Source organism: Chiloscyllium plagiosum, unplaced genomic scaffold (genome assembly GCF_037043375.1).
Source record: "Chiloscyllium plagiosum isolate Xiang-an unplaced genomic scaffold, Cpla_swu_hap1 HiC_scaffold_18, whole genome shotgun sequence".
NCBI lineage: Eukaryota > Metazoa > Chordata > Chondrichthyes > Orectolobiformes > Hemiscylliidae > Chiloscyllium > Chiloscyllium plagiosum.
This window is the reverse complement of record NW_028270156.1, coordinates 15,027,508-15,052,688: the sequence shown is the minus strand read 5'-3', so window position 1 is coordinate 15,052,688 and position 25,181 is coordinate 15,027,508. Positions and strand designations below refer to the sequence as shown.

The 25,181-nt window shown below is 39.3% G+C and overlaps 2 protein-coding genes across 6 annotated transcripts in view; one reads left to right on the top strand and one right to left on the bottom strand.

Annotated features, from left to right (window-relative positions):
- alx4a (ALX homeobox 4a) overlaps positions 1 to 14,421 on the top strand; it is a 51,051-nt gene extending 36,630 nt beyond the window's left edge. The window contains exon 4 of the mRNA XM_043705458.2: positions 14,098 to 14,421. Coding sequence (XP_043561393.1) covers positions 14,098 to 14,421 — 324 coding nt within the window. The remainder of the gene's footprint in view (positions 1 to 14,097) is intronic.
- Positions 14,422 to 14,616: 195 nt separating this feature from the next.
- Positions 14,617 to 25,181, bottom strand: part of ext2 (exostosin glycosyltransferase 2) — a 194,624-nt gene continuing 184,059 nt past the window's right edge. For all 5 annotated transcript variants that reach the window (XM_087996312.1, XM_087996311.1, XM_087996313.1 and 2 more), the window contains 3 exons: positions 23,220 to 23,348; positions 22,390 to 22,472; positions 14,617 to 21,647 (listed from right to left, as the gene is read on the bottom strand). In XM_087996312.1, the coding sequence (XP_087852438.1) occupies positions 21,509 to 21,647; positions 22,390 to 22,472; positions 23,220 to 23,348 (351 nt within the window). In that variant the 3' untranslated portion in view covers positions 14,617 to 21,508. The remainder of the gene's footprint in view (positions 21,648 to 22,389; positions 22,473 to 23,219; positions 23,349 to 25,181) is intronic.

Genomic DNA, 25,181 nt, shown 5'->3' with positions numbered 1-25,181 from the left:
ATTCCTTCGTGGCTCAGTCTGGCTGCACTTTACTCCCCTGCAAAGGCCCCTTTTTTTTCCAGAGAAATGCTAGATTAATAACTGTCCTTCCCCTGAGCTATGCTGGTCAAAATATCGTCATTTAATATTTTTGTAAGTGTTATAATAATTCTATTTACTTCCGTAGTATCCCTCTCATACCCCAAGTCAGATAAATATATACTTCCCGGAGCATCAGCTTCTGAAAATTAAAGAAAAACAGAGGCACATGAAGCTAAGTGACATTGGAAAGATTGGATATAATTGTCCAATGAGGTGAAAAGCTACATTCTTTAAACGTAAATTAGATGATTGAAAAAAAGGAACATGGGAAAAAGAGAAGCAGCAGGGCCGCAGGTTGAATGTGCATAGCTCTGGGTAAGAGTTGTTCACAGGTCAGGTGGGGTGGACTACTTCCTGTCCTGTTTATTATATCAAGGTAAATTTACCGATGGAATGTAAAGGCCCACCAGGAACGTTAAACCTTTGCTGCTGCTTCTTCCATTTTAATATTCCAAAAAAGGAAACCTTTTGCAGCAAACTGTAACATTTAACTGGTGACCATAAGACATAGGAGTGGAAGTGAGCCCATTCGGCCCATCGAGTCCACTCCGCCATTTAATCATGGCTGATGGGCATTTCAACTCCCCGTAGCCCTTAATTCCTTGTGACATCAAGAATTTATCAATCTCTGCCTTGAAGACATTTAGGGTCCCGGCCTCCACTGCACTTTGTGGCAATGAATTCCACAGGCCCACCACTCTCTGGCTGAAGAAATGTCTCCGCATTTCTGATCTGAATTGACCCCGTCTAATTTTAAGGCTGTGCCCATGGGTCCTAGTCTCCTCGCCTAACGGAAACAATTTCTTAGCGTCCACCCTTTCCAAGCCATGTATTATCTTGTAAGTTTCTATTGGATCTCCCCTTAACCTTCTAAACTCCAATGAGTACAATCCCAGGATCCTCAGCCGTTCCTCGTATGTTAGACCTACCATTCCAGGGATCATCCGTGTGAATCGCCGCTGGACACGCTCCAGTGCCAGTGTGTCCCTCCTGAGGTGTGGGGCCCAAAACTGGACACAATACTCCAAATGGGGCCTAACCAAAGCTTTATAAAGTCTCAGTAGCACATCGCTGCTTTTATATTCCAAACCTTTTGAGATAAATGACAACATTGCATTCGTTTTCTTAATCGCGGATTCAACCTGCCTGTTTACCTTTAGAGAATCCTCGACTATCACTCCCAGATCCCTTTGTACTTTGGCTTTATTAATTTTCTCATCTTTTAGAAAGTAGTCCATGCTTATATTCTTTTTTCCAAAGTGCAAGACCTCGCATTTGCTCACATTGAACTTCATCAGCCATTTCCTGGACCACTCTCCCAAACTGTCTAGATCCTTCTGCAGCCTCCCTATTTCCTCAGTACTACCTGCCTGTCCACCTATCTTCGTATCATCGGCAAACTTCGCTAGAATGCCCCCAGTCCCTTCATCCAGACCATTAATATATAACGTGAACAGCTGCGGCCCCAACATTGAACCCTGTGGGACACCGCTTGTCACCGGCTGCTATTCCGAAAAAGAACCTTTTATCCCAACTCTCTGCCTTCTGTCAGACAGCCAATCCTCAATCCACAGGTTAAAAACAATGAATGCAGATGCTGGAAACCAGATTCTGGATTAGTGGTGCTGGAAGAGCACAGCAGTTCAGGCAGCATCCGAGGAGTAGTAGGACTCGATTTTACTGCTCCTCGGATGCTGCCTGAACTGGTGTGCTCTTCCAGCACCATTAATCCAGAATCCTCAATCCATGCCAGTAGCTCACCTCGAATCACCTTAATCAGCAGCCTCCCGTGTTGCACCTTATCAAAGGCCTTTTGGAAGTCTAGATAGACCACATCCACTGGGTTTCCCTGGTCGAACCTACTTGTCACCTCTTCAAAGAATTCTAACAGGTTTGTCAGGCATTACCTCCCCTTACTAAATCCATGTTGACTTGTTCTAATCCGACCCTGCTCTTCCAAGAATTTAGAAACCTCATCCTTAACGATGGATTCTAGAATTTTACCAACAACCGAGGTTAGGCTAATTGGCCTATAATTTTCCATCTTTTGACTTGATCCTTTCTTGAACAATGGGGTTACAACAGTGGTCTTCCAATCATCCAGGACTTTCCCTGACTCCAGTGACTTTTGAAAGATCTCAACCAACGCCTCCACTATTTCTTCAGCCACTTTCCTCAGAACTCTAGGATGTAGCCCATCGGGGTCAGGAGATTTGTCAATTTTAAGACCTTTTAGCTTTTCTAGCACTATCTCTTTTGTAATGGCAACCATACTCAACTCAGCCCCCTGACTCCCTTTAATTGTTGGGATATTACTCATGTCTTCCACTGTGAAGACTGACGCAAAGAACTTATTAAGTTCTCCAGCTATTTCCTTATCTCCCATCACTAGGCTTCCAGCATCAGTTTGAAATGGCCCAATGTCTACTTTTGCCTGTCGTTTGTTTCTGATGTATTGAAAGAAACTTTTACTATCATTTCTAATGTAACTGGCTAGCCTACCTTCATATTTGATCCTTTCCTTCATATATCTCTTTGTTATCCTCTGTTTGTTTTTGTAGTCTTCCCAATCTTCTGATTTCCCAGTGCTCTTGGCCACTTTATAGGATCTCTCTTGTTCTTTGATACATTTCCTGACTTCCTTTGTCAGCCATGGCTGTCTAATCCCTCCCCGGATAATCTTTCTTTCCTTGGGGATGAACCTCTGTACTGTGTCTTCAATTATACCCACAAACCCCTGCCATTTTTGCTCTACTGTCTTCCCTGCTAGGCTCTGCTTCCAGTCGGTTTTCGTCAGTTCCTCTCTCATGCCCTCATAATTATCTTTGTTTAACTGTAACACCATTACATCCGATTTTGCCTTCTCTCTTTCAAACTGCAGACTGAACTCTACCATATTATGATCGCTGCTTCCTAAGTGTTCCCTTACTTTAAGATCTTTTATAAAATCTGGTTCATTACATAGCACTAGGTCCAAAATAGCCTGCTCCCTTGTGGGCTCCATGACAAGCTGTTCCAAAAAGCCATCTTGTAAGCATTCCAAGAATTCCCTTTCTTTGGATCCACTGGCAACATTATTTACCCAGTCCACCTGCATATTGAAGTCCCCCATGATCACCGTGACCTTGCCTTTGTGACATGCCTTTTCTATTTCCCATTATGGTTTTTTTGCCTTTGTGGTTCCTCAATTTCACCCACACAGACTCCACATCATCTGACCCTATGTCGTTCTGTGCCATAGATTTAATTTTGTTCTTAACTAACAAGGCCACCCCACCCCCTCTGCCCACCTCCCTGTCTTTTCGATAAGTTGTAAATCCTTGGATGTTTAACTGCCAGTCCTGAACCCCATTCAACCACATCTCTATGATGCCTACCACATCATAATCATTCACGATGATCTGTGCCATTAGTTCATCTACTTTGTTACGAATGCTACGAGCATTCAGGTAAAGTGCCTTAATGCTAACATTCTTATCATTAGAGATATTGGAAGTCATAAGATGTCCTAAGTTATCCTTCCTTTTTGTTGCATTCCTAATCTGCCTCAAGGTTAAATCCACCTGCACATGCTATCCTCCTGCTTATCTTTCCATTTAACTCCAAACTCCCTGTCGCTTTCACTCCCCGCCCCCCCCCCAACTCAGAAGTTAAAAGTCCTACTGACCACCCTATTTATCCTCTTCCCTAGAACATTGGTACCAGATCGGTTCAGGTGGAGACTGTCCCAACGGTACAGATCCCCCTGGTTCCAAAACTGATGCCAATGCCCCATGAAATGGAATCCCTCTTTCCCACACCAATCCTTTAGCCACATATTTACTTCCCTAATTTTCTTATCCCTATGCCAATTGGCACGTGGCTCGGGCAGTAATCCGGAGATTATGACCCTTGAGGACCTGTACTTCAATTTCCTTCCTAGTGCTTGATAATCTCCAAACAGGTCCTCCACCCTAGCTTTGCCTATGTTGTTAGTCCCAACGTGGACCAGAACAACTGGATCCTCCCCCTCCCACTCCAATATCCTTTCAAGCCGGTCGGAGATGTCCCGCACCCTGGCACCGGGCAGGCAACGGACCATGAGAGACACCCGATCCGGCTTGAATAGGGTACTATCTGTCCCCCTAATTATAGAATCCCCTAGAACAACTACTTGTCTTTTTGCTCTCCCCTCTTGAAAGGCCTTCTGCACCATGGTACTGTGGTCAGCTGGCTCATCCTGTCCAGAGCCCTATTCCTCATCCACATAGGGAGCAAGAATCTCATACCTGTTGGACAAGGTCAAGGGCTGAGGCTCCTGCACTCCTGAACTCAAGTTTGCCCTACCTGCCTCACTTACAGTCACACTCTGATGTCCCTGATCACTAACTGAATGTGAATTACTTAATCTCCCAGGTGTGACTGCCTCCTGAAACAAAGTGTCCAGGTAACTCTCCCCCTCACGGATATGTCGCAGTGTTTGAAGCTCAGATTCCAGATCATCAACTCTGAGCCAGAGTTCTTCCAGCAACCAACACTTGCTGCAGATGTGGTCACTGCCATTCACAATGGGATCAGCCAGCTCCCACATCATACAGCTACAGCACATCACCTGCCCAGCCATCTCTGCTTAGTTAATTACTTTATTAATTTGTATAGGTTTGAGTTAAAATACTTTCTGATACCTCTCTGCTATAGACTTTTTCTAAAAACCAATTAATAGATAAACCATAAAAAGTAAAATTTTAACCATTCACTGATAAAGAAATAGAAAATCCTTACCTTAACAAACCAGAGTCCTATTTTTGGTTGGGGGGGGGGGGGGGGGGTGCGGTGCGGCGGTGGGAGACACAACACGTGTAGTGTCTCAGGTTCAGCCACTGCCCTGATATATTACCGGCGGTCCCCTGGTCGCGCTCCCACTCTTCACTTATTAACTAGGTTAGAGGAGGAGGGCGGGTGGGAGACATTACAGTAGTAGAGTCTCGGATTTAGCCGCCTTGCTGATATATATGGTCACTGCTTTCCTTCCCAGCTGCCCCTCTGGTCCACGTCACTTCCCCCACTCCTTCTCCGCTGCTGCTCGCACTAAAAATCTAACCCAATACTATCTATGACCCAATACTATCAGAATAAAAGCAGAAAAATTATAATCACTCGCTTGTCCTGTGGCTGATTAATTTCATAGCTTCACCTTTTCTAGTTCATAACGGATTTCCAAAAGATGGCCCAACAATTTCAATATGAAGCTATTCAGTTTGAAGCTGATGTGAATTCTTGTAAAAAATATTAACAAAAGCTCAAAAGAAAAGGACTAAATATTAGTGCATTTTAACTAGATACTAACAAATAATGTTAAAAATCAGGAAACCAAGGGAGTCATACAGTTCAGCCATGATCTGATTGAATGGTGTTAACAGTCATCAAAGCTAAACTGGCCGACTCTTGTTCCTACATAAACCCTTTCAAGGCTTTCAGAAGCTTGTGATAACCTCATCTTTCAGATTGCTGAAATATTGCTTCATTTTTGTCTAGTGATACATCACCAAGGCTACTTCCTGTTCTGCAGCCATGTTGCATAAAACTGGTTACATTTTGTTGTTAAGGTGCTTTGGAAAACTAGTCCAGACTTTGCAGATTAAACATTCTGTAGTCCTCTCAGTTCAGGAGTTTTTTATGTGTAGAACAAATTCAGACACAATGTGGCAGGAACATTTTAAAAAGTGCAATGCATTTGTGGGTCACCTATTGCAGTTTAAATAAAGTAACATTACAAGGTCAGCGTGGAAAGTCTTAACAAGCCCCATATTTCTGTCCACAATCGAGAGAGATGAGCAGATCACAAGCCAATTCGCTAAATGTTAATCGCTTCCCATTTCCAAAGCCTTGGCATCATGAAGAAGTGTAAAACTCATTTTTTTAACTCGCCTCTTTAAAAGAAATGTCACAAGTATTTTACGGAAAACAAAATTCACTAGAGTTACTGTAATTAATACTGTAAGCTATATTTCGGCACAAAACATCAACTGGGTGCTGCCGTTTCTTCCCACAGTCAAAAATTGTGCAGGTTAGGATTATCCATGCTAAATTGCCCATGGTATCCAGGTATGTGTAGGACAGGTGAATCAACCATTGGAAATGCAGGATGCTGTTTAGAGGGTCAGTGCAGACTCAGTGGGCTGAATGGCCTACCTCCACACTAAGGATTCTATGAATAATTTTCAAAATATGAAGTAAAGACATTTCAAATACAATATACCTGATCAGTTGCTTATGCGTATTAGCAAGAGCTGGAGTAGGTTGTTTGACCCTTCAAACCTCTTCCACCATTTAATAAGATCATGGTTGATTTTAATAGAAATTTAAATTCACATTCCACCCAATAACTTTTAAACCCTTGCTTAGCAAGAGTCGATCCACTTCTGCCTTTAAAACCTGCTTCCTGTGCGTTTTCAGGAAGAAAGTCCCGAAGTTGCAGTCTGAAACCTTTTTATTAAACCATATCTCTTTTGAATTTTACGACCCTTGAATTTACTTTGCATCAGAGTTCACTGAGGAATGGGAGGTTTTGAACGCTGAGATTAGAGATAGAAGTTTGTTTACTCTGGATCATGTTGACATAAGGAGGGAAGATATGTTGATATTAAGGTGGACAAATCCCCAGGACCGGATAGGATCTGTCCCAGGTTGCTGAGGGAGGCGGGACAGGAAATAACTGGGGCCCTGACAGATATCTTTGTAGCATCCTTAAATACAGGTGAGGTGCCGGAGGACTGGAGGGTTGCTCATGTTGTCCCCCTGTACAAGAAGGGTAGTAGGGATATTCCAGGTAACTACAGACCAGAGTGCCTGACGTCAATGGTGGGAAAGTTGCTGGAGAACATACTGAGAGATAAAATCTATTTATATTTGGAAAAGAATGGGCTTATCAGTGAAAGGTTTGTGCAGGGTAGATCATGCCTTAACAACTTAATAGAGTTCTTTGAGGAAGTGTCCAAGTTGATAGATGAAGGAAGGGATGTAGATCTCATATATATGGACGTTAGTTAGGCGTTTGTTTAGGTTCCCCATGGTAAACTAATGGAGAAAGTGAAATCACATGGTGTGCAGGGTTTTCTAGTTCGGTGGATTAAGAACTAGTTGAGCAACAGGACACAGAGAATAGTAGTTGAAGGGAGTTTCTCGAAAAGGAGAAACTTGACCAGTGGTGTTCCACAGGGATCAGTGCTGGGGTCATTGTTGTTTGTAATATACATAGATGATCTGGAAGAGGGCATTGTTAGTCTAATCAGTAAGTTTGCAGATGACACGAAGATTGGTGGAGTAGCAGAAAGCATAGGGGACTGTCAAAGAATACAGGAGAATATAGATAGACTGGAGAGTTGGGTGGAGAAGTGGCAGGTGGAGTTCAATCCAGGCAAATATGAGGTGATGCATTTTGGGAAGTCTAATTCAAGAGCAAACTATACTTTAGATGGAAGAGTCTTAGGAAAAATTGATGAGCGGAGATCTGGGAGTTCAGGTCCATTGTACCCTGAAGATGGCTGCATAGGTGGATAGAGTGGTCAAGAAGGAATATGGTATGCTTGCCTTCATCGGACGGGGTATTGAGTATTAGAGCTGACAAGTCATGTTAAAATTGTACAAAACCTTGGTTCAGCCGCATTTAGAATACTGTGTACAGTTCTGGTCGCCACATTACCAAAAGGATGTGGACGCTTTGGAGAGGGTACAGAGAAGGTTTATGAGGATGTTGCCTGGTAAGGAAGGTGCTAGCTATGAAGAGAAGTTGAGTAGGTTAGGATTGTTTTCATTAGAAAACAGGAGATGGGGTGGGGGTGGGGGGGAGCTGATTGAGGTCTACAAAATCACGAAGGGTATAGACAGGGTAGATAGAGATATCCTGCTCCTCGGATGCTGCCTGACCTGCTGTGCTTTTCCAGTGCCACTCTAATCTAGACTCTGATTTCCAGCATCTGCAGTCCTCACTTTTGCCTAGACATTAGCTTTTTCCTAGAGTGAGGGATTCAATAACGAGAGGTCATGCGTTCAAGGTGAGAGGTGAAAAGTTTAAGGGGGATATACGCGGCAAGTACTTTACACAGATGGTGGAAGGTGCCTGGTACGCATTGCCAGTAGAGGTAGTAGAGGCAGGCAAGGTAGATCCATTTAAGGTGCATCTGGACAGATGCTCGAGTAGGTGGAGAGCAGAGGGATACAGATGCTTAGGAATTGGTTTACACAGTGGATTTGGATCAGCTCAGGCATGGACGGCCACAAGGCCTGTTCCTGGGCTGTAAATTTGCTTTGTTCTTTGATTTTTACGTAGTGATCCACAGTTCTAGATTCTCCCATAAGCGGCAACATCCGCTCTACATCGATTCAGTCAAGCTTCCGAAGATCATCTTGTTCGATCAATTCTCCTCTCACTTCTAAACACCAGTGGATACAAGCCCAATTTGTTCAACCTTTCCTCATAAGACAACACACCTATTCCAGATATTAATGTGGAAAACCTTCTCTGAACTGCTTCCACTTTTATTCAAAATCACCGAATTATTACATTGCAGGAGGAGGCTATTTGTCCCATCGTACCTACACTGATTCTGTTACCTAGTGCAAATCTCCCCATATCCCTGCACACTATTTGTATCCAAGTTTAAGGAATCATCCAACATTCTTCCTTAAATAAGGTGACTAATACTATACAGAGTACTCAAGGTGTGGTCTCTTCAGTACGTTGAATAACCAAAGCACAACTGCCTTACTTTCATATTCAATTCTGCTCACAGTAAATTATAACATTCCATTTATTTTCCTAATCACTTGCTGTGCCTGCATACTGGTCTTTTACAATTCATGTGCTAAGACATCTATATCCATCTAGTCCTCATAGCTCTGCAATCACTCATTGTTTACTTTTTTTATTCTTTCTGCCAAAATGAATAACTTCTCGTTATAATTCAGTTATAGGGTTATACAGCATGGAAACAGACCCTTCAGTCCAACTCGTCCATGCCAACTAGATATTGCTAACTGATCTGCCCATATCTGTCTAAACTTTTCCTATTCATGTACTCCTCCAGTTGCCTTTTAATGTTGTAATTGTACTCACTGCCTGTACACACATCGATACCATACATGCAACACTCTCTGTAACAAAAAGTTGCCCCTCAGGTCCCTTTTAAATCTTTCCCATCTCACCTTCAACCTATCCCCTCCAGTTTGAGAATCCCCTATCTTGGGAAAAAGACATCACCCTGTCCATGGCCCTCATGATTTTATAAACCTCTAAGATCATCCCTCAGTCTCCAATGGTCCAGGGAAAATAACTGCCAGATCTTTGACCATCCACTTATCAGTTTCTCTTTGGAGCCTCATCTGTCCTCTTCAAAACTTTATCTGCGCCATCTTGTAAATTTGGCAACCATACCTTGTCCCTGTATCCAAATCATTGATATAAATTGTAAACAATCTCAACAATGATCCCTTTGACACATCATTTGTTATGTCTTGCTAACTAGAAAAAGATTCAGATATGCATACTGGGCTTGAATAACAGTCTCGTGAAATTCCTCGGCATTGAATGATTCTGATCATTCACCCAAAAGACATCCAGGCTCACCTTAACAGCAAGTAGCTCAATGGTTAGCACTGCTGCCTCACAGCGCCAGGGACCTGGGTTCGATTCCAGCCTTGGGTGACTGTCTATGTTGAGTTTACACATTCTCCCCATGTCTGCGTGGGTTTCCTCTCACAGTCCACAGATGTGCAGGTCAGGCGAATTGACCATGCTAAATTGCCCATAATATTAGATGTATTAGTCAGAGAAAAATGGGTCTGGGTGGGTTACCCTTCGGAGGGTTGGTGTGGACTTGATGGGCCAAAGGGCCCGTTTCCGGACTGTAGGGAATCTAATCTAACACTCTCTACTTCCTGTTGGCTAGCCAATTGTCTATTAATGCCAATATGCTACCTTCCATATCATGAACTTTTATTTTCCACAATAATCTTTTGATATAGAAATTTATTTAACACTCTAGAAAGTGAATACCGTATATCCACAAGTTCCCCTTTACCAACATGTTCTTTCCTCAAAGAATTTGAGCAGACTAGTTAAATATGATTTGCCTATTTCAAAATGATTTTGACTCCAGCAAATTATCTTGAATTTTAAGCTTCCGGCTAGAACTTCTTTAATAAAAATTTATGATTGGAGTCAGAAAGCAGGAAATTACTCCAATCATTTTTGAATAAAGAAATTATATTCGCTATCTTCTAAGCTAAAAGGACCTTTCACCAGTCTCGAAAAGCATGGTGCTGTAAAAAGCAGAGCAGGTCAGGTATTATCCAAGGAGCAGGCGAATCGATGTTTTGGGCTGGGCCCTTCATCAGGATGAAGGATCCTGCCTGAGTGGCTAGCACTGCTGCCTCACAGCGCCAGAGACCCGGGTTCAATTCTCACCTAGGCAACTGTCTGTGTCGAGTTTGCACATTCTCCCCGTGTCTGCGTGGGTTTCCTCCGGGTGCTCCTGTTTCCTCCCACAGTCCAAAAATGTGCAAGTTAGGTGAATTGGCCATGCTAAATTGCCCGTAGTGTTAGGTAAAGGGATAAATGTAGGGGAATGGGTCTGGGTGGGTTGCTTTTCGGAGGGTCGGTGTGGACTTGTTGGTCTCAAGGTCCTGTTTCTACACTGTAAGTATTCTAATCTAATCTAATCTAAAATGTCCAGCATCTGCAGTCCTCACATCTCCTTCCCCCAGTTTACTTAGTTTTAGAGAAACAAAACCAAAGCATTAAAAATCAACTAAACACTTCTTTTATGATTCTCGGATGAAATCTATCAACTTCCGGACATTTGTCAGCTAACAAATTTCACAGTTCTAATTCTCTTGATTGTAATTTTTCTGAGTTCCTTTCCTCTTCCATTTCCTGATTTATCATTACTTCTGAGATTTTCTTATCTACTCTATAGTGAAGACTGATGGAAAATACCTGTTAATTCATCTGCCATGCCTTTACTTTTCATTATCAATTCTCCAAATTCACTGTCTTTTGGAACAATGTTTATTAATATTTATTAAAAATCTTACAATCTATTTTTATATTTCCAGTTAGACTTTTCTTGTATTCTAATTTTTCACTCCTTTTAAAGCTTTTAGCCATTCTTTGCTGTCCAATCTTCTGACCCACCACTTTTCTCTACACAGTTATATGGTTTTAATTAAATTTGATGCGTCTATTAACATTTCTACTCAATCACAGATGATAGATCTGTCCTTGGAATTTTTCTCTCTCCTTAGAATGTATCCACTCTGATTTTTGAAATATCCCCTCAAATGTCTACAATTGCTTCTCTGTTGACTAATTCCTTTACCTAAGTTTCTAGGTCACTTGAGCAAGCTCTGCTTTCATGCACACACAATTCCATTATTGAAGTTCAAAAAGTAATTTCAGACCCACTCCTCTCAAATGGAATGTAAAATTCAATCATATTATCATTGGTCGTACCTGAAAGCCCAGTTTCACTTTGCGTTTATTACATAAGCCTATCTCATTGTACAATACCAGGTCTGATATAGTCTGCTCTCAGGTTGACTCCAAAACATGTTATTTTAAGAAACAATCCCATTCTATGAACTCACTATCTGACATATTCTTTCCCAATGGATTTTTCCAAGCTATATGTAGTTTAAAATCTCCCACAATTATCACTAAGCCTTTCTGACAAGCTTCCATTATTTCTTATCTTACGTTTCACATTATCATGTGGTTACGGACAGGTGGTCTATATATCACTCCCACAGGTCCTGTCTTGCTTTTACCATTTCTCATCTGTATACAAATCATTTCTATATGCAGGTTTTCTGAACTAGGGTCATCCTTCTTGTTGTGCTAATACAATCATTAACTACCAGAGGCACCCTTACACCAAAATAGTAAAACAAAGTACGGTGGATGCTGGAGATCTGAAACAAAAACAGAAATTGTTGACAAAACTCAGTAGGTCTGGCAGCATCTTTTGGGAAGAAAGCAGAGTCAACATTTCAAATCCAGTGACTATTCATCAGAACAGTTGGCGGATCAAATTTGATCCCATGCCCCCCTATTTAAAATCCTCTCTACTTCCCTAGTTACATGGTTCACCAGTATAATTTAGATGGACAGCATCCCAATGATATAGATCCCACTTTTCCAAGAATGATGCCAGTTCCCTTACAAACCAGAACTCACTTCTCATTCATCAGTTTTTGCATCACACCATCTCTAATCTGATTTGCGCCCTATGCCAATTTGCACTTGGTTCAGAGTAATAATCAAGAATTGATAACCTTTTTGAGATTCTGCTTCTTAATTTGGTGTCTAGCTCCTTACATTGTGCAGAACCTGATTCTTTGTCCTGCATATAACTTTGGAATTAAGAGTATAATGATAAACATGAAACTAGTAATTGATGGAAAAATCTATCTGGTTCACCAATATCCATTAGGGAAGGAAACTGCTGTCCTTGCCTAGTCTGGCTTACATGTGATTCCTGACCACAATGTGATTGACTCTTAACTGCCCTCTCTGGGCAATAAATGCTGGCATAAGGAGTGATGCCCACATCCCATGAACAAAAATAGACTGCACAGTAGATCCTCCTTCCACTGCAAGACCTTCTTTATTCAAGGGATTTGGATGTTAATGGCGCCAGATTTTATGGGCTCATTAATACTAATCAGTTGAGAAAGTGGTGTTGAGCTACCTTTTTGAACCTCTGCAATACATGTTGTGAAGGTAGTCACAGAGAATCTTCCCAGTATGGAAGTTCCAGGAATCTGCAACTTCAGACTGCAGTAATATAGTTGACTTAATGGTCCTCTCTGATCAATTAAAGGGCACTTAGGATGGGTAGTAAATGCTAGTCGTGCCAATACCTTCCTCATGGCATGAAACAGTAAAAGGGAAGAAGCAGCAATGCATATAGTCCTGATTGGCAAATGCCATATGTTGGCACCTTATTGTCAGATGCTTGGCATGCATCCTGGAGTTTTGGTACTGGTGAACTAAAAAGATATTCAGAGCCATGTGTTCATAATGTGGTGGAATATAATTCTGCCATTGTTGATGGCCCGTGGATGCCCACCTTTGTGTTACTTTATCAGTGCTGAATTAGTCCCGGTTGGCATGATGAAAATACCATACAACATGATGGATTTACCAGGACTGTGTAAAGGCTATTTGAACCAATACCCTAAGCATCTACAATGGTTAACTTGCTGAGAATGAGATCTTAGTTTTTCCTTTTGTTAGCTCTCATAACTTCTGTTGCAGGTTCAGTCCGTTGACTAGATCCTTCAGGACTTGACAAGTTCAATAGCTTTGGGCAGCACATTGGTTAGCACTGCTGCCTCACAGCGCCAGAGACCCGGGTTCAGTTCCCGCCTCAGGCGACTGACTGTGTTGAGTTTGCACATTCTCCCCGTGTCTGCGTGGGTTTCCTCTGGGTGGTCCGGTTTCCTCCCACAGTCCAAAAACGTGCAGGTTAGGTGAATTGGCCATGCTAAATTGCCCGTAGTGTTAGGTGAAGGGGTAAATATAGGGGAATGGGTCTGTGTGGGTTGCGCTTAGGCGGGTCGGTGTGGACTTGTTGGGCTGAAGGGCCTGTTTCCACACTGTAAGTTATCTAAAAATAGTAGTGTTACTGAGCTCCTCCTCGTGACCGATAAGGGGATCTCTCACTCAGGGCATATTGTGCCCTTATCTGAATGTAATAATATAAAATGTACAATGTGTTTTTCAATACTGTTGGAGGCTACACTGGCATAGGGTCCACAGACTTTTATATTAAATGGAAATGCTACTTTGTAGTGGACATACTGGAAACTGACTGTGACCCATACTAACAGTATCGTGAACAATTAGTTTTGAAAAGAGATTAAAATGTATTAAAATAAAATACTTGGAAAACTGACTAGAGGTATAGGAGAAAAGAAAACACAGTAGGAATCTCAAACAGGTTGATGAAAATTTTGTGTTCATTTTTCTTCCAGATACAAAACCCATCTTGGATTGGTAATAATGGTGCCTCCTCTCCTGTACCAGCTTGTGTTGTGCCCTGTGAAACGGTAACATCTTGCATGTCCCCACATGCACATGCACATGCTCCAGGTGGGGTGTCTGACTTCCTAGGTGTTTCTGCCCCAGGCAGCCATGTGGGACAGACACATATGGGTGGTCTCTTTGGCACCACTGGGCTCGGAGCTGCTATCAACGCATTTGACATCAGTAATGAACCAGATCGAAAATCGTCCAGCATTGCAGCTTTAAGGATGAAAGCCAAAGAGCACAGCGCTGCAATATCTTGGGCCACATGACCGATACAACAGTATATATTCAAACACTGAAAATACTACAATATTACATAATGCTGGACTAAGGACATAACGCAACATGGAGATTTATAAGCAGCACTTTTTCTATTATAGGTTGGTAGGATTAGAAATGAGGTTTACTCCATCTTCAAAATACTTACATTATACCCCTCAACATACAAGAGACACACTGAAAAATACTCAAAATCCAATGTTTCATTTGAAGTTGATATCCTTAGATTTTAGGCAAACTTGTAAAAGTCGACAGTAAAATGGCAAGTTAAGGCCAAATACATAATTAGAATTCAACAAGCTTCATAAGAAATTGCAGAGTTCTCTGTATAATATTGGTGTACAAGTGCAGTCATCACTGACCACGAAACTTAAAGTAGATTATAAAAAAAACCTATTGTATAGAACACCTTGTAAATTATTTAAAATAACACACCAGCCAAATAGATTAACAGGACACTGTTCTGATGAGATCACAAGTTAAACACGTTTGGGCTCCAGTACCTATTAGAATGCAAAAATATAAATCTCTTACCTTATTCCATATAGTTTTGAACTATTTCAATTGGCTCCATTTATTGTGAATGCCACCATTAGGTGGCACAGTGCCTGCATATGTGAAGGAACATAGATTTACAGTGCCACATCATTGTAAAATGATGAAATAGCAGCTGCCAGGAACCTCATCTGTGTTTTCTGTTAAAAGTTATTTTTTGAGGTTTGCAGCTGACATTTGGCGTTTCTGGAGCTGTCTGGTTCAACTGCTCCTTCTGCCCAGGCTAAACTCAACAACTGTGGATTCGATAAACAAGTGACTATCCAATGCCAGCAATGCACCTACACACACCCTCCACGTTGGTACATAAGGGTCAGGCATTGAGATGGTGGAGAGCTGTTCTGCCAGATACAGTAGACTTCACCTTGCCCTGGCCATTTCAGCCCCCTTGTCCCTAGGTGCCTCCTGCAGTAACCATGGAGAATGTCATCTGCCCATGTGCAGGTGCTGATTTCCCTGCACATGGACCACAGTGATGCCAACAGTGCATGCACAGATGTTTCCTGTGACCTGTCATGACCAGGTGACATCATACCTTGATTCTGGACATGTGCGGGGTCCGTTTTGGCATTCTGATTAATCACTTCAATTCCAATCAGGTACTGAAAACTTTGGCAACGTCTTGCAATTTTAGTAAATGTATCGATTTATTCTAATTTTTGTAATCAAGTTTTTCTTAAGGTTTCTGTATACAAATTATAACTAATTTTTGTTTTATTTTTGCCAAATTACTTTGTTTTAAGTGATATTGGCTACAGGGTTTTGTAAATGCCCCATATCGGTTATGGCACAGAGACTAATTGGTTCCTTTGTCCTACGCCACCACGGATCTATAAGGACATTTTCTTTCAATAGAATATTTTAAGTAAACTGGATATCAAGTTCAAATCAATTTTTAAGTAGTTAATCTTCTAAAAAAATATTTACTTGACTTTCAACATTAAAACCTGTGTCTAGTCCAGGGCACTGACCTATGGTAGCAACAGTAGTTTAAGATCTTGCAAAGTTTACACAATTTAAAAAGAAGACAAGTTAAGAAAATGTCTTACAAATAAACAAAAAGTGTAACTGCTAATTATACCAAAGTGAGATGTTATACAGTTTTAAATGTCATTATCTTTTGAAACAATCACGCCCATTGCTATTACTGATACTACTGAAGTAGAAGGTTGAAGTTCAGAGTAATATATCTGTTTGGGTGTGTTGTGTACTTTTGCTGAGAAGAAATCTCAAAAATATTACTGTTATAATTTGTTGTAAAATACTTTACTCCTTTAGCTTTAATTGCCTTGTTTGAAACATAATTGTAGGAAAGGGTGCAATTAGATTACATTCAATAAAAAATGTTACTGCATCCAATGTAGTGTTCATCATTACTGTGACAATCTAACAGACTTATATTTCGCCTGTGTTGTACTGTTTTACAAATAAGTTATTGCACTTGAAACAATGATTTGCATATATGTAATTTCTTAGGAAACTGTATCAGAGTGGGTCAGAATGGTGTGTATTGTTTTGACAGGTATAACCAATAACTCAATAAAGAATCTGTCTTTTTCCTTGTTAAAAAAAACTATTTGCTTTTCAAGGAATGGTGATGAAATGTGATCTTGATATCTCTGAAGCCTTTCATTAATTGGAGTGGACAAAAATACCAACATTGCCCTTCTGAATTGCTGACAGAGTACAGAAAGGATTACAGAACTTATATTAACAACAGGTGTCAGAAGATGTATACCAGTAACCCTGAATGTAGTGACTCAGGCTATCCCCAAAGAAAGTTAAACACAGCAGTGCATCTTCTGTATTCTTCACTTTTTAACCTGCATTTGAAATAAAATTTTCAACAAGTGTACATTTTAAAAGTTCAAGAATTATCAATTTTGTAATTGAGATTTTGTTCAAATTTGTCAATAATGCTACTAACAGCATTGTACACAAGATGAAAAACAAAACAGTTTTGTATCACTCCCTGCTTCAGAAATTAACGGAAGACAATTTTCTGTCAACATGTCTGATGCTGAGCTGCAAACTCTGCCAGCTGTGACATTAATGTGAAGTAACATCCTAGTTAGATTATACTGAAAAATATTTACAGGCTTGTAATCACATGGAAATACATCCAATAGTTGGTCCAATTAACACAGGACATATTGAGTGTGATATAAAGTTAATTTACTTGATAAATGACTTTCAGTGGCCACCCAATGACTTCCATTTAACAGTACTGTCCAGTTATGAAATACACACAGGTATGCAATAATTAGATAACATTTGCAAATAAAGTACAATGACGTTAAACCAAAAAATAAGAAAAATACAGTTAGAAGTTGATAAGAGATCACATATAGTTGATAGATTTTGCCATTTTAGTGCAAGGATTGCAGAAAAGTATCAATGGCAATGCTTTGTGAAATCTGAAATACAATTTTAAGATTCAATGTGGTTCAATTGTTTAATATATCCATTCAACTTTCCCTGAAATTAATTGAAATGACTAAATCTAATAAAAGCAAATACTGCTGATGCTAGAAATATGAACTGAAAACAGAAGGTATGGAAACACTGAGCAGGTTTGGCAGCATCTGTGCAGGGAACAATACAGAATCAATGACTCAAGTCCAATATGATTTTTTTCAGAACAGCTCAGTTACAACTATTTGACCAATTTCATCTCACCCAGCCATCCAGCGGAAAACTTACCTTATTCCCTATCATAACTATCTTATTGAGAAGTCATTCCACTTGTTAACCATTCTGCATGGAAAAAATTCTAATAACAATGCTATATTTGATCTTTAATAGTTTAACGTAATGTCTTTTTGTCCCAAACTAAAGGCAGAATATGGTTGAAATACTCAGAAGTGTAGGCATCATCTATGGAGCATGAAACAGAATTAATATTTCAAGTTAATGGCCTCACTTTGGATCCTCAGCAGTGGAAAGATTTGGAGAAAAGGGGTGGTGGAACGAGAGAACTAGAGGGAATGTCTGATGAAGTAGGAAGGCAGAGATAACTAGTTCCAAGTTGTGTGCCAGCACGTAAGAAAAACTTGCAAATTTTAGATAAAATAAATTATGAAAAACATTTGTTCATTTAACAGTTATGTTTAAATACATTTTACAGCCATATTTGTATAGTGTGCTCGATGCATTCTGCTGCAAAGCGTATTCATCATCTGATTTTTGTAGGACTCTTGGACTCCATACAAATCCAAAACATAGGATTTTTGATTAGATCATTAGATCAACATTTCAAAAAAAAGCTGGATCATCCCCACCCTAGAGATGGCTGTAGTTGGGCAAAAAGTCTTTTGTTATAATGGTCAGCTGGCAATCATCATGGACAACAAAGGTCAGCAGACCACAGCAACTGGGTGGGGGAGATCTGTAAATTCAATAGGAATCCATTAATAGGAATGAGATAAGATGGATAATTGTTCCTTTCCCCCATCTAGAATAACTAAAACATCAAAGATACTCGGTTGGCTTAGTCAGCTACAGGGTAGTTTGGTACACAACACAAATCAAAACTGAAACCATTTGATTCAGGTGCCTTTGTACCTTACCAGATCATAGCCCACTGGCTTATCAAGGGAAGTTTTACAAGTTGACCAACTGCACTGTATAGAATATCTGCATAAGGGGTTGTGAATTTCCACACAAAGCAGTTCAATCTAATGGCAATTCAACCACCTCCACATATATATTCTGATCAACAAGAGAGTTAAAGTGCTTAAACCATGGTATGAAACCCAGGCTTTTCAAAACTTAATTGACAAATAACCACTGTTCTTCAATTGAGAGAAGAGTAGTTGTAGCAATTAAGTTTATAACATGATTTCAATGAGTTGCAGCAGAATAAAAGGACATTAAGAACAGATTCTTACTATTTGGTTTGACAAGAAGTCCATTTTTGTTACAATTCTGGAACAAATTCCCATAAATGCAATTAGTTTTGTAATCATAGAACTTGTAAACAGTGTCAGCAACTTTGTAAATATTTATGTCTCTGAGCCAACATTTCTGTCTCAACCACTGCCACCTAAAAACAGATGGAACGTTCCTGTGTGGAATAGCAGTTGTATTTTCCAACACAAGTAGCTGTACTTAGACGAATTATTTTTCAAAGTATTCTGGTGTCAATATGGGAGGTGCATAAATCTAAATTCTTTTTATGTTAGAAAAATTCAAGCAGTGCTGAAGGTTTACTAAAAACTCGTAATAGCAAATCATAGCTGCTTCAAACTCTACAAGTATTTTCTTCCATACTGTTGCTGTCCAACATTCAATACACCATCACTACATAGTTATGCAGTTACCTGTATTACTGATCACTAATGGTGGGAAAATATGAAAATACTGACAACTGCCAGTAGTAGTGTAATGTAGGAATAACAATTCACACAGCTGGTATAAAAACATCAGAAGTTGAGCCACAGTCTGATTCCAGCATTTTGATCCCTGTAATGAATGGTACTCATAGCATGTTTCAGTGAGTTATACCTATTAATTGTCTCAGAAATATTTTGTCCTAACCTGTCCTGTGAAGGGAGTACAACATACCCTGATATTATGTGACAACTTTGAAGCAAAACAAATGAAACTCACACCGTTCTTGGCTTCCTGTGCTGGACTTCATCTCAGAAACTACCGCAGAATACACTCCTGGGATTAGCCAATTAATAGTCGGATTTTGCAGTGTTAAGATGGAATAAAGCAGCTGCTGGAAAATATTACACTGTATAAATGGCTCTATAAATCATGAACATTCTTGGTTTCTAACAATGATATCTATAACGGTCATCAATAAAAAAACAAACATTATAACCACAGTGTTGTTCAACAGTCAGCTCTTTGGAAGAAAACATTAATTTTAAAAAAATGTGCAAAAACCTTCACGAATCTAAAATTGCTGTATTATCTCAGGAAGATGTCCAATGTATCTTTAGAATTTGCTAAAACTCTTCATTTGACTGTGTAGTACGATACGATATTGTCAGTATCTTAAATTTTATTAAGGTGCTTTCATACATACAGGAGCTTCCTATAGAACAGGCTTCATGCAATTTCCTAAATGCCAAATGCAAAACTAGCTGACATACTTACTTACCTCAGCAGTCTGGGAGATATGCTAATGACACATTTTCCAAGCAACTAGTCTAGTGAATCGTAAACACTTTTACCTTTGACTTGCAGCCAGTTGTGCAAAGCCTAAGCTTTGAGAATCCCAGGACTTTCATTTTGTAAAATATCAGAACACCTTTACTGTATCTAAGTCAGTCAGCAAAACTTGATTCTAATTTTTAAATGATTTTTTTCTCCCATCTCAGGGTGACGATTCTTCCCTAACTATGATTGCATTGATGAAACCAGTCTCCCAGCAACTCTCAAGCACTGGTACATTAATTGATTTGGATTATGGAAGCGTATGGGAAGGGAGTAGCAGGTGGCAAGTAGGCAATAAACAAAAATCAATTAATCATGGTCCCTACTCAATCAATGTTCAATGCTTGTACATTTCAACACACACATCTGACTGGGAGAAGCAGAACGCATACTCGTAATTTCAGAACTTTTAACAACTCTTTCTGGACATCCCTTGTTGATCCCATTCACCAATATCCCCAACCTCCATTTTGATAGCAACATAGTTTGCCCATCTCCCAAGCGCACTCTAAAGCATGTGACTCATTGAACCACTGGAGAGCTTAAACTCCTCTTTTTAACAAGACAGCAAGCTTGAATTACCTACCTAATATAGGTTAAATACATTATGTAAAATATATCACCTCAGCATCCTTAATAAAACACTCAAAACTATTACTGCATATTGCTACCATGAGAAAATAAAAAAATAGCCATCAAAAGTAAGGGATTATCATCATCAACAATTAATGGAACTTATGAGGAGACTATTTGTAGCAGAATGCTGCAATTACAATTTTCAATATTGGCAGTGTAGATTGAAAATATTTCATTGTTTTCCATCTGCAGGTACGTGCACTTGAAGTATTATTGAATGCTATACCAAGGAATAATCAATTAGGTCAAACAATGTCACAGCAAACATGCAGTATTATTACTGTAGACACATTGCAAATGGAGCAGTCAGTACATGGTCAAACCTTGGCAAGTTTGGAAACATAATTGTTAACAAATCCTTTTGATGTTGAATCCAACGAGAGAGGAGGATATTCGTATATCGTCATTGTGAAGAGTTGTGTTTGAGTTTTTGATCTTCAATAGTCTTCATAACACACAATACATTTTTGTTTGAAAAAGAAAATAATTTTCTGTGATGACAAGATATTACAATTTGGTAACAGTCACACTAAAAAAAGTCACATTGTTCTCGGCTTTGCATCCCTTAAAGTTATAATGTTTAGTAAAGAGGCAAGAGAAGATTGCGAATTCCTGACAATGGTTTCAAATCATGCAGTGATTGGTCCTTGCTGAAACTACATCTTACAGCATAAGGATGGTGTCCTCAAAAGGGTCACAATTTTGAATGCCAGCATTTCATAAACTGCCAATGTTGGGGAAACTCTTCAACTTCTCCGGGAAGTCATCCTTGTACAAGACTGGATCAGCTCGATGTTCCACCACCTTCAGTGGCATGATCCCAAATACAGATGCAAATTTATTGATGCATTCTGACCTGCAATTATATTCCCATGGTTTTAAATATGTACTTAATGATATCTAATAAAACACTGTCAGAACAACATCTGCAAGACCAGAAATCATCACAAAACCATTACTGTAGTCCATAAAATTAAAAGCATTTCTTAAATTCTTGACATTGAGATGTTTTAAAAAGTTAAACAGGACAACATGGGAATATTAATGTTTTGAGAAGATGACAAAAAAGCCAAATGCTGACAAATTTTTAGTTGAATAAATGCATTTAGGTTTTTGTTAAACTATTTTACAATGGTTTTAAAAGTTACATTTATCCTTCATCAAAGCTTGCTGTAAAGAATGATGAAATTGCTCATGGTATTGATGCCTTCAAAGCACTCACAACAAAATGGAAGTGGCAACGAGCACTATTCTCCAGTACTTCTAATGGTGAAATAAAATAAAACTGGGGTCTCAGTCTTCAACACAGTTCCTACAATTCTAATGCACTCGCAATATACTTTGAATCACTTTGATGCATCCTAAACTACTGCAACATTGTGAAATTTAGGACACTATTGCTTAAACATGTAAACAGGTTCAAACAATTTCAATATCATTAATTATGTAAACTGACAGAACTTTCTTTTTGCAGAAGGCAGTGACTAACATTTTCCAAGTGGGCTGTAAATCTGGAACCAGTCATGCATGTTTTTCTTGGGCACTTCTGAAATGGCAGACACAAGCTGTTAAATACATGGGAGGAATGGAGCACTTACCGTTCAACCATATGGGTCTGGTCTAGTGACAGTCCATCAATTGCTGTGCACTCCGGGCACTTGAACTTTTTACGTGGGGTCACCTGCGTGTCACAATAATTCGAACAATATTAATGGCATGTTTAATCCAGCTAGATGTTCAAGCACGCCTGCAGTGTAATGTGAGAGCACCATCCTTTCAGAACATTTTGCTCAAGTTCCATCTGGCTCAGGAAGGCATATTTCAACTCACAAGAGGTCAATAAAATTACTAGAATGGTTTCACATTCATTGAAAGTGTGTGATGACAACCCATTAAAACTTATTTAACGATTGTTTTCACACTTCTAGATGCCTTGTACAAGCACTGGTTGCCTGTACAATCAAAAGGTGATGAAATGTTGCTTCCCCTACTTTGAAAGGATCTTATTAACCTATGTCGGTTTTCTCATTAAGTTGACTGACAGATTCTATGAATATTTAGAGACTGTAAAGGCGACAAAGTTTATAGCACCCAAGAGGCTTTGCACAAACCAAAATTGCAATGCTTTCGATACTGACTTTACATGGCTGGCTTCCCCTCGCAACGGTTATTTACAAAACAATATTAACAACATTAAAAGTTAAGATTTGAATTTTTAAAATAATAAACAGATTATAATATCAATCATTTCTGCATTTACATAATTATAATTTTGATTTACATGCTTATTTTCTAAAGAAACATAAAATGTATATCTACTTTATATTCATTCTAATTACTTACAACATACTAAGGATTGGCAGACAAACATAACAACTTTGTATGATTTATGTTTGTGCTCATCTTTCTGTTACTCAAGGAAACATACCTTAATAGGAGCTTTTCCAGTCATGTTAGCTACTAAGAAGTTCATAGCAATATCCTCACAGTTCATATGAGCATCCACCCAATTTTTAATATCACCTGGCATCTTGTAGGTATATAAGTAATTAAAATACTGAAAAGATAAAAAGTATTATATAAGTCTATTAGAAAGTATTAGATCATAGATCCATACAATGTGGAAACAGCAGATTCTGCTCATTGAGTTCACAGCAACCCTCCAAAGAGCATCCCACCCAGATCCATAACCTTGCATTTCCCATGGCTAATCCACCTAATGTCCATATCCCTGGACACTACCAGGCTATTTAGCATGGCCAATTCACCTAATCTGCAAATCTTTGGACTGGGGGGAGAAACCATAGTACCTGGAGCAAATCCACACAGACACAGGGAGAATGTGCAAACTCCACACAGACTGTGGCCCGAAGTTGTGACTGAACCCAGGTCTTTGCGCTGTGAGTCAACAGTGCTAACCACTGAGCCACTGTGTACATTACAACATTACAGTTAATATGCACATAAAATAAAAATTATTAAAATTTCTAATTTGAAATGTTAATTAAACTATTATTTGATAAATGGTGAGATTTTGATCATGCTTTTGAAGTTGTGTTAGTGTTACTGTCTGCATGTTATTAATAAATTATTATGGCCAGTTTTGATTTTATATAGCCCTTGTAAATATTTCCTATCAACAAAGCAAGATAAAATTCATGCAAGGGAAGGTGCTCAATGACAATAGAAAATTGGTGTTAAGAAACAATGGGACTGTTGAATGAAAGTAAATCAATGAAAATAAAGAAAAAAATGTGGGAGAGGGTTTGAGATGGAGAAAGGGATAAACAACAAAATAATTCATCATAAAATTGAGTTCTGACAGTAAAAAATTGCCAGGTGACATTTAGTCAATCTATACATGCTTTACCAAAGCCATTACTGGTTTGCATTTCTGGCAGTAATGATGGTAAAACTGTCAGTGCTTGACATCACTACTCATCTAAAACAGGTAACTTCTGGAGCCTGCACATGAGTAGTTAAATGCAGAAATCCAGAAGCTGTTGTCATTGTTTTTTAAGTTACAATGTTGAAGCTTACACAAGTTCTAATAGTTTGCACAAATTGTAGCTAACCTTGAGCTTTGAGTTTTGCCGTTAAAAACCTTTGAAAGAAAATTATTGAATGAGTCTTTTTTAACCATCTTATTTAGTTCATTATTCCTGCTAATCATCCTCTCTGTTCCTGAAAAGAAATAACTTTTTGGATGTAGGCTTGCTCACTGAGCTGGAAGGTTCGTTTCAGACCTTTCATCACAATACAAGGTAACATCGTCAGTGAGCCTCTGAATGAAGCACTGGTGGGGTAGCCCGCTTTCTATTTATACGTCTGAGTTTCCTTGAGTTGGTGATGTTATTTCCTGTGGTGACATCATTTCCTATGGTGATGTCATGTCCTGGTTTTCTCAGAGTGGTAAATGGAATTCAAGTCAATGTGTTTGTTGATAGAGTTGTTGATAGAGCCTTCATTCGGAGGCTCACTGAAGACGTTACCTAGTATGGTGACGAAACATCTGAAAACGAACCTTCTAGCTCAGCGAGCAAACCTACATCCAGAACCTCAACCTGAGCTACAAATCTTCTCAAAACTCACTTGAAATAACTTTATAGTAAAATGTCTATTTTTAAATCATGACTATATTAGAATATCAGCATATTCTAACATATTGTAATGATCTCATAAAGACTTGGTGAGAGTGTAGAGAAGGATCTCGTGGGACACAGGCATAAGGCTAAGTCCTCACGTAGAGTCTATTATTACAAGTTATAAATTGAAATAATGCAAAATAAGGAATGGTGGATGCTGGAAGTTGGAAATAGAAATAAAAATTGCTGATGAAACTCAACAGGTCTGGCAGCATCTGTGGAGAGAAAACAGAATTAATGTTTCA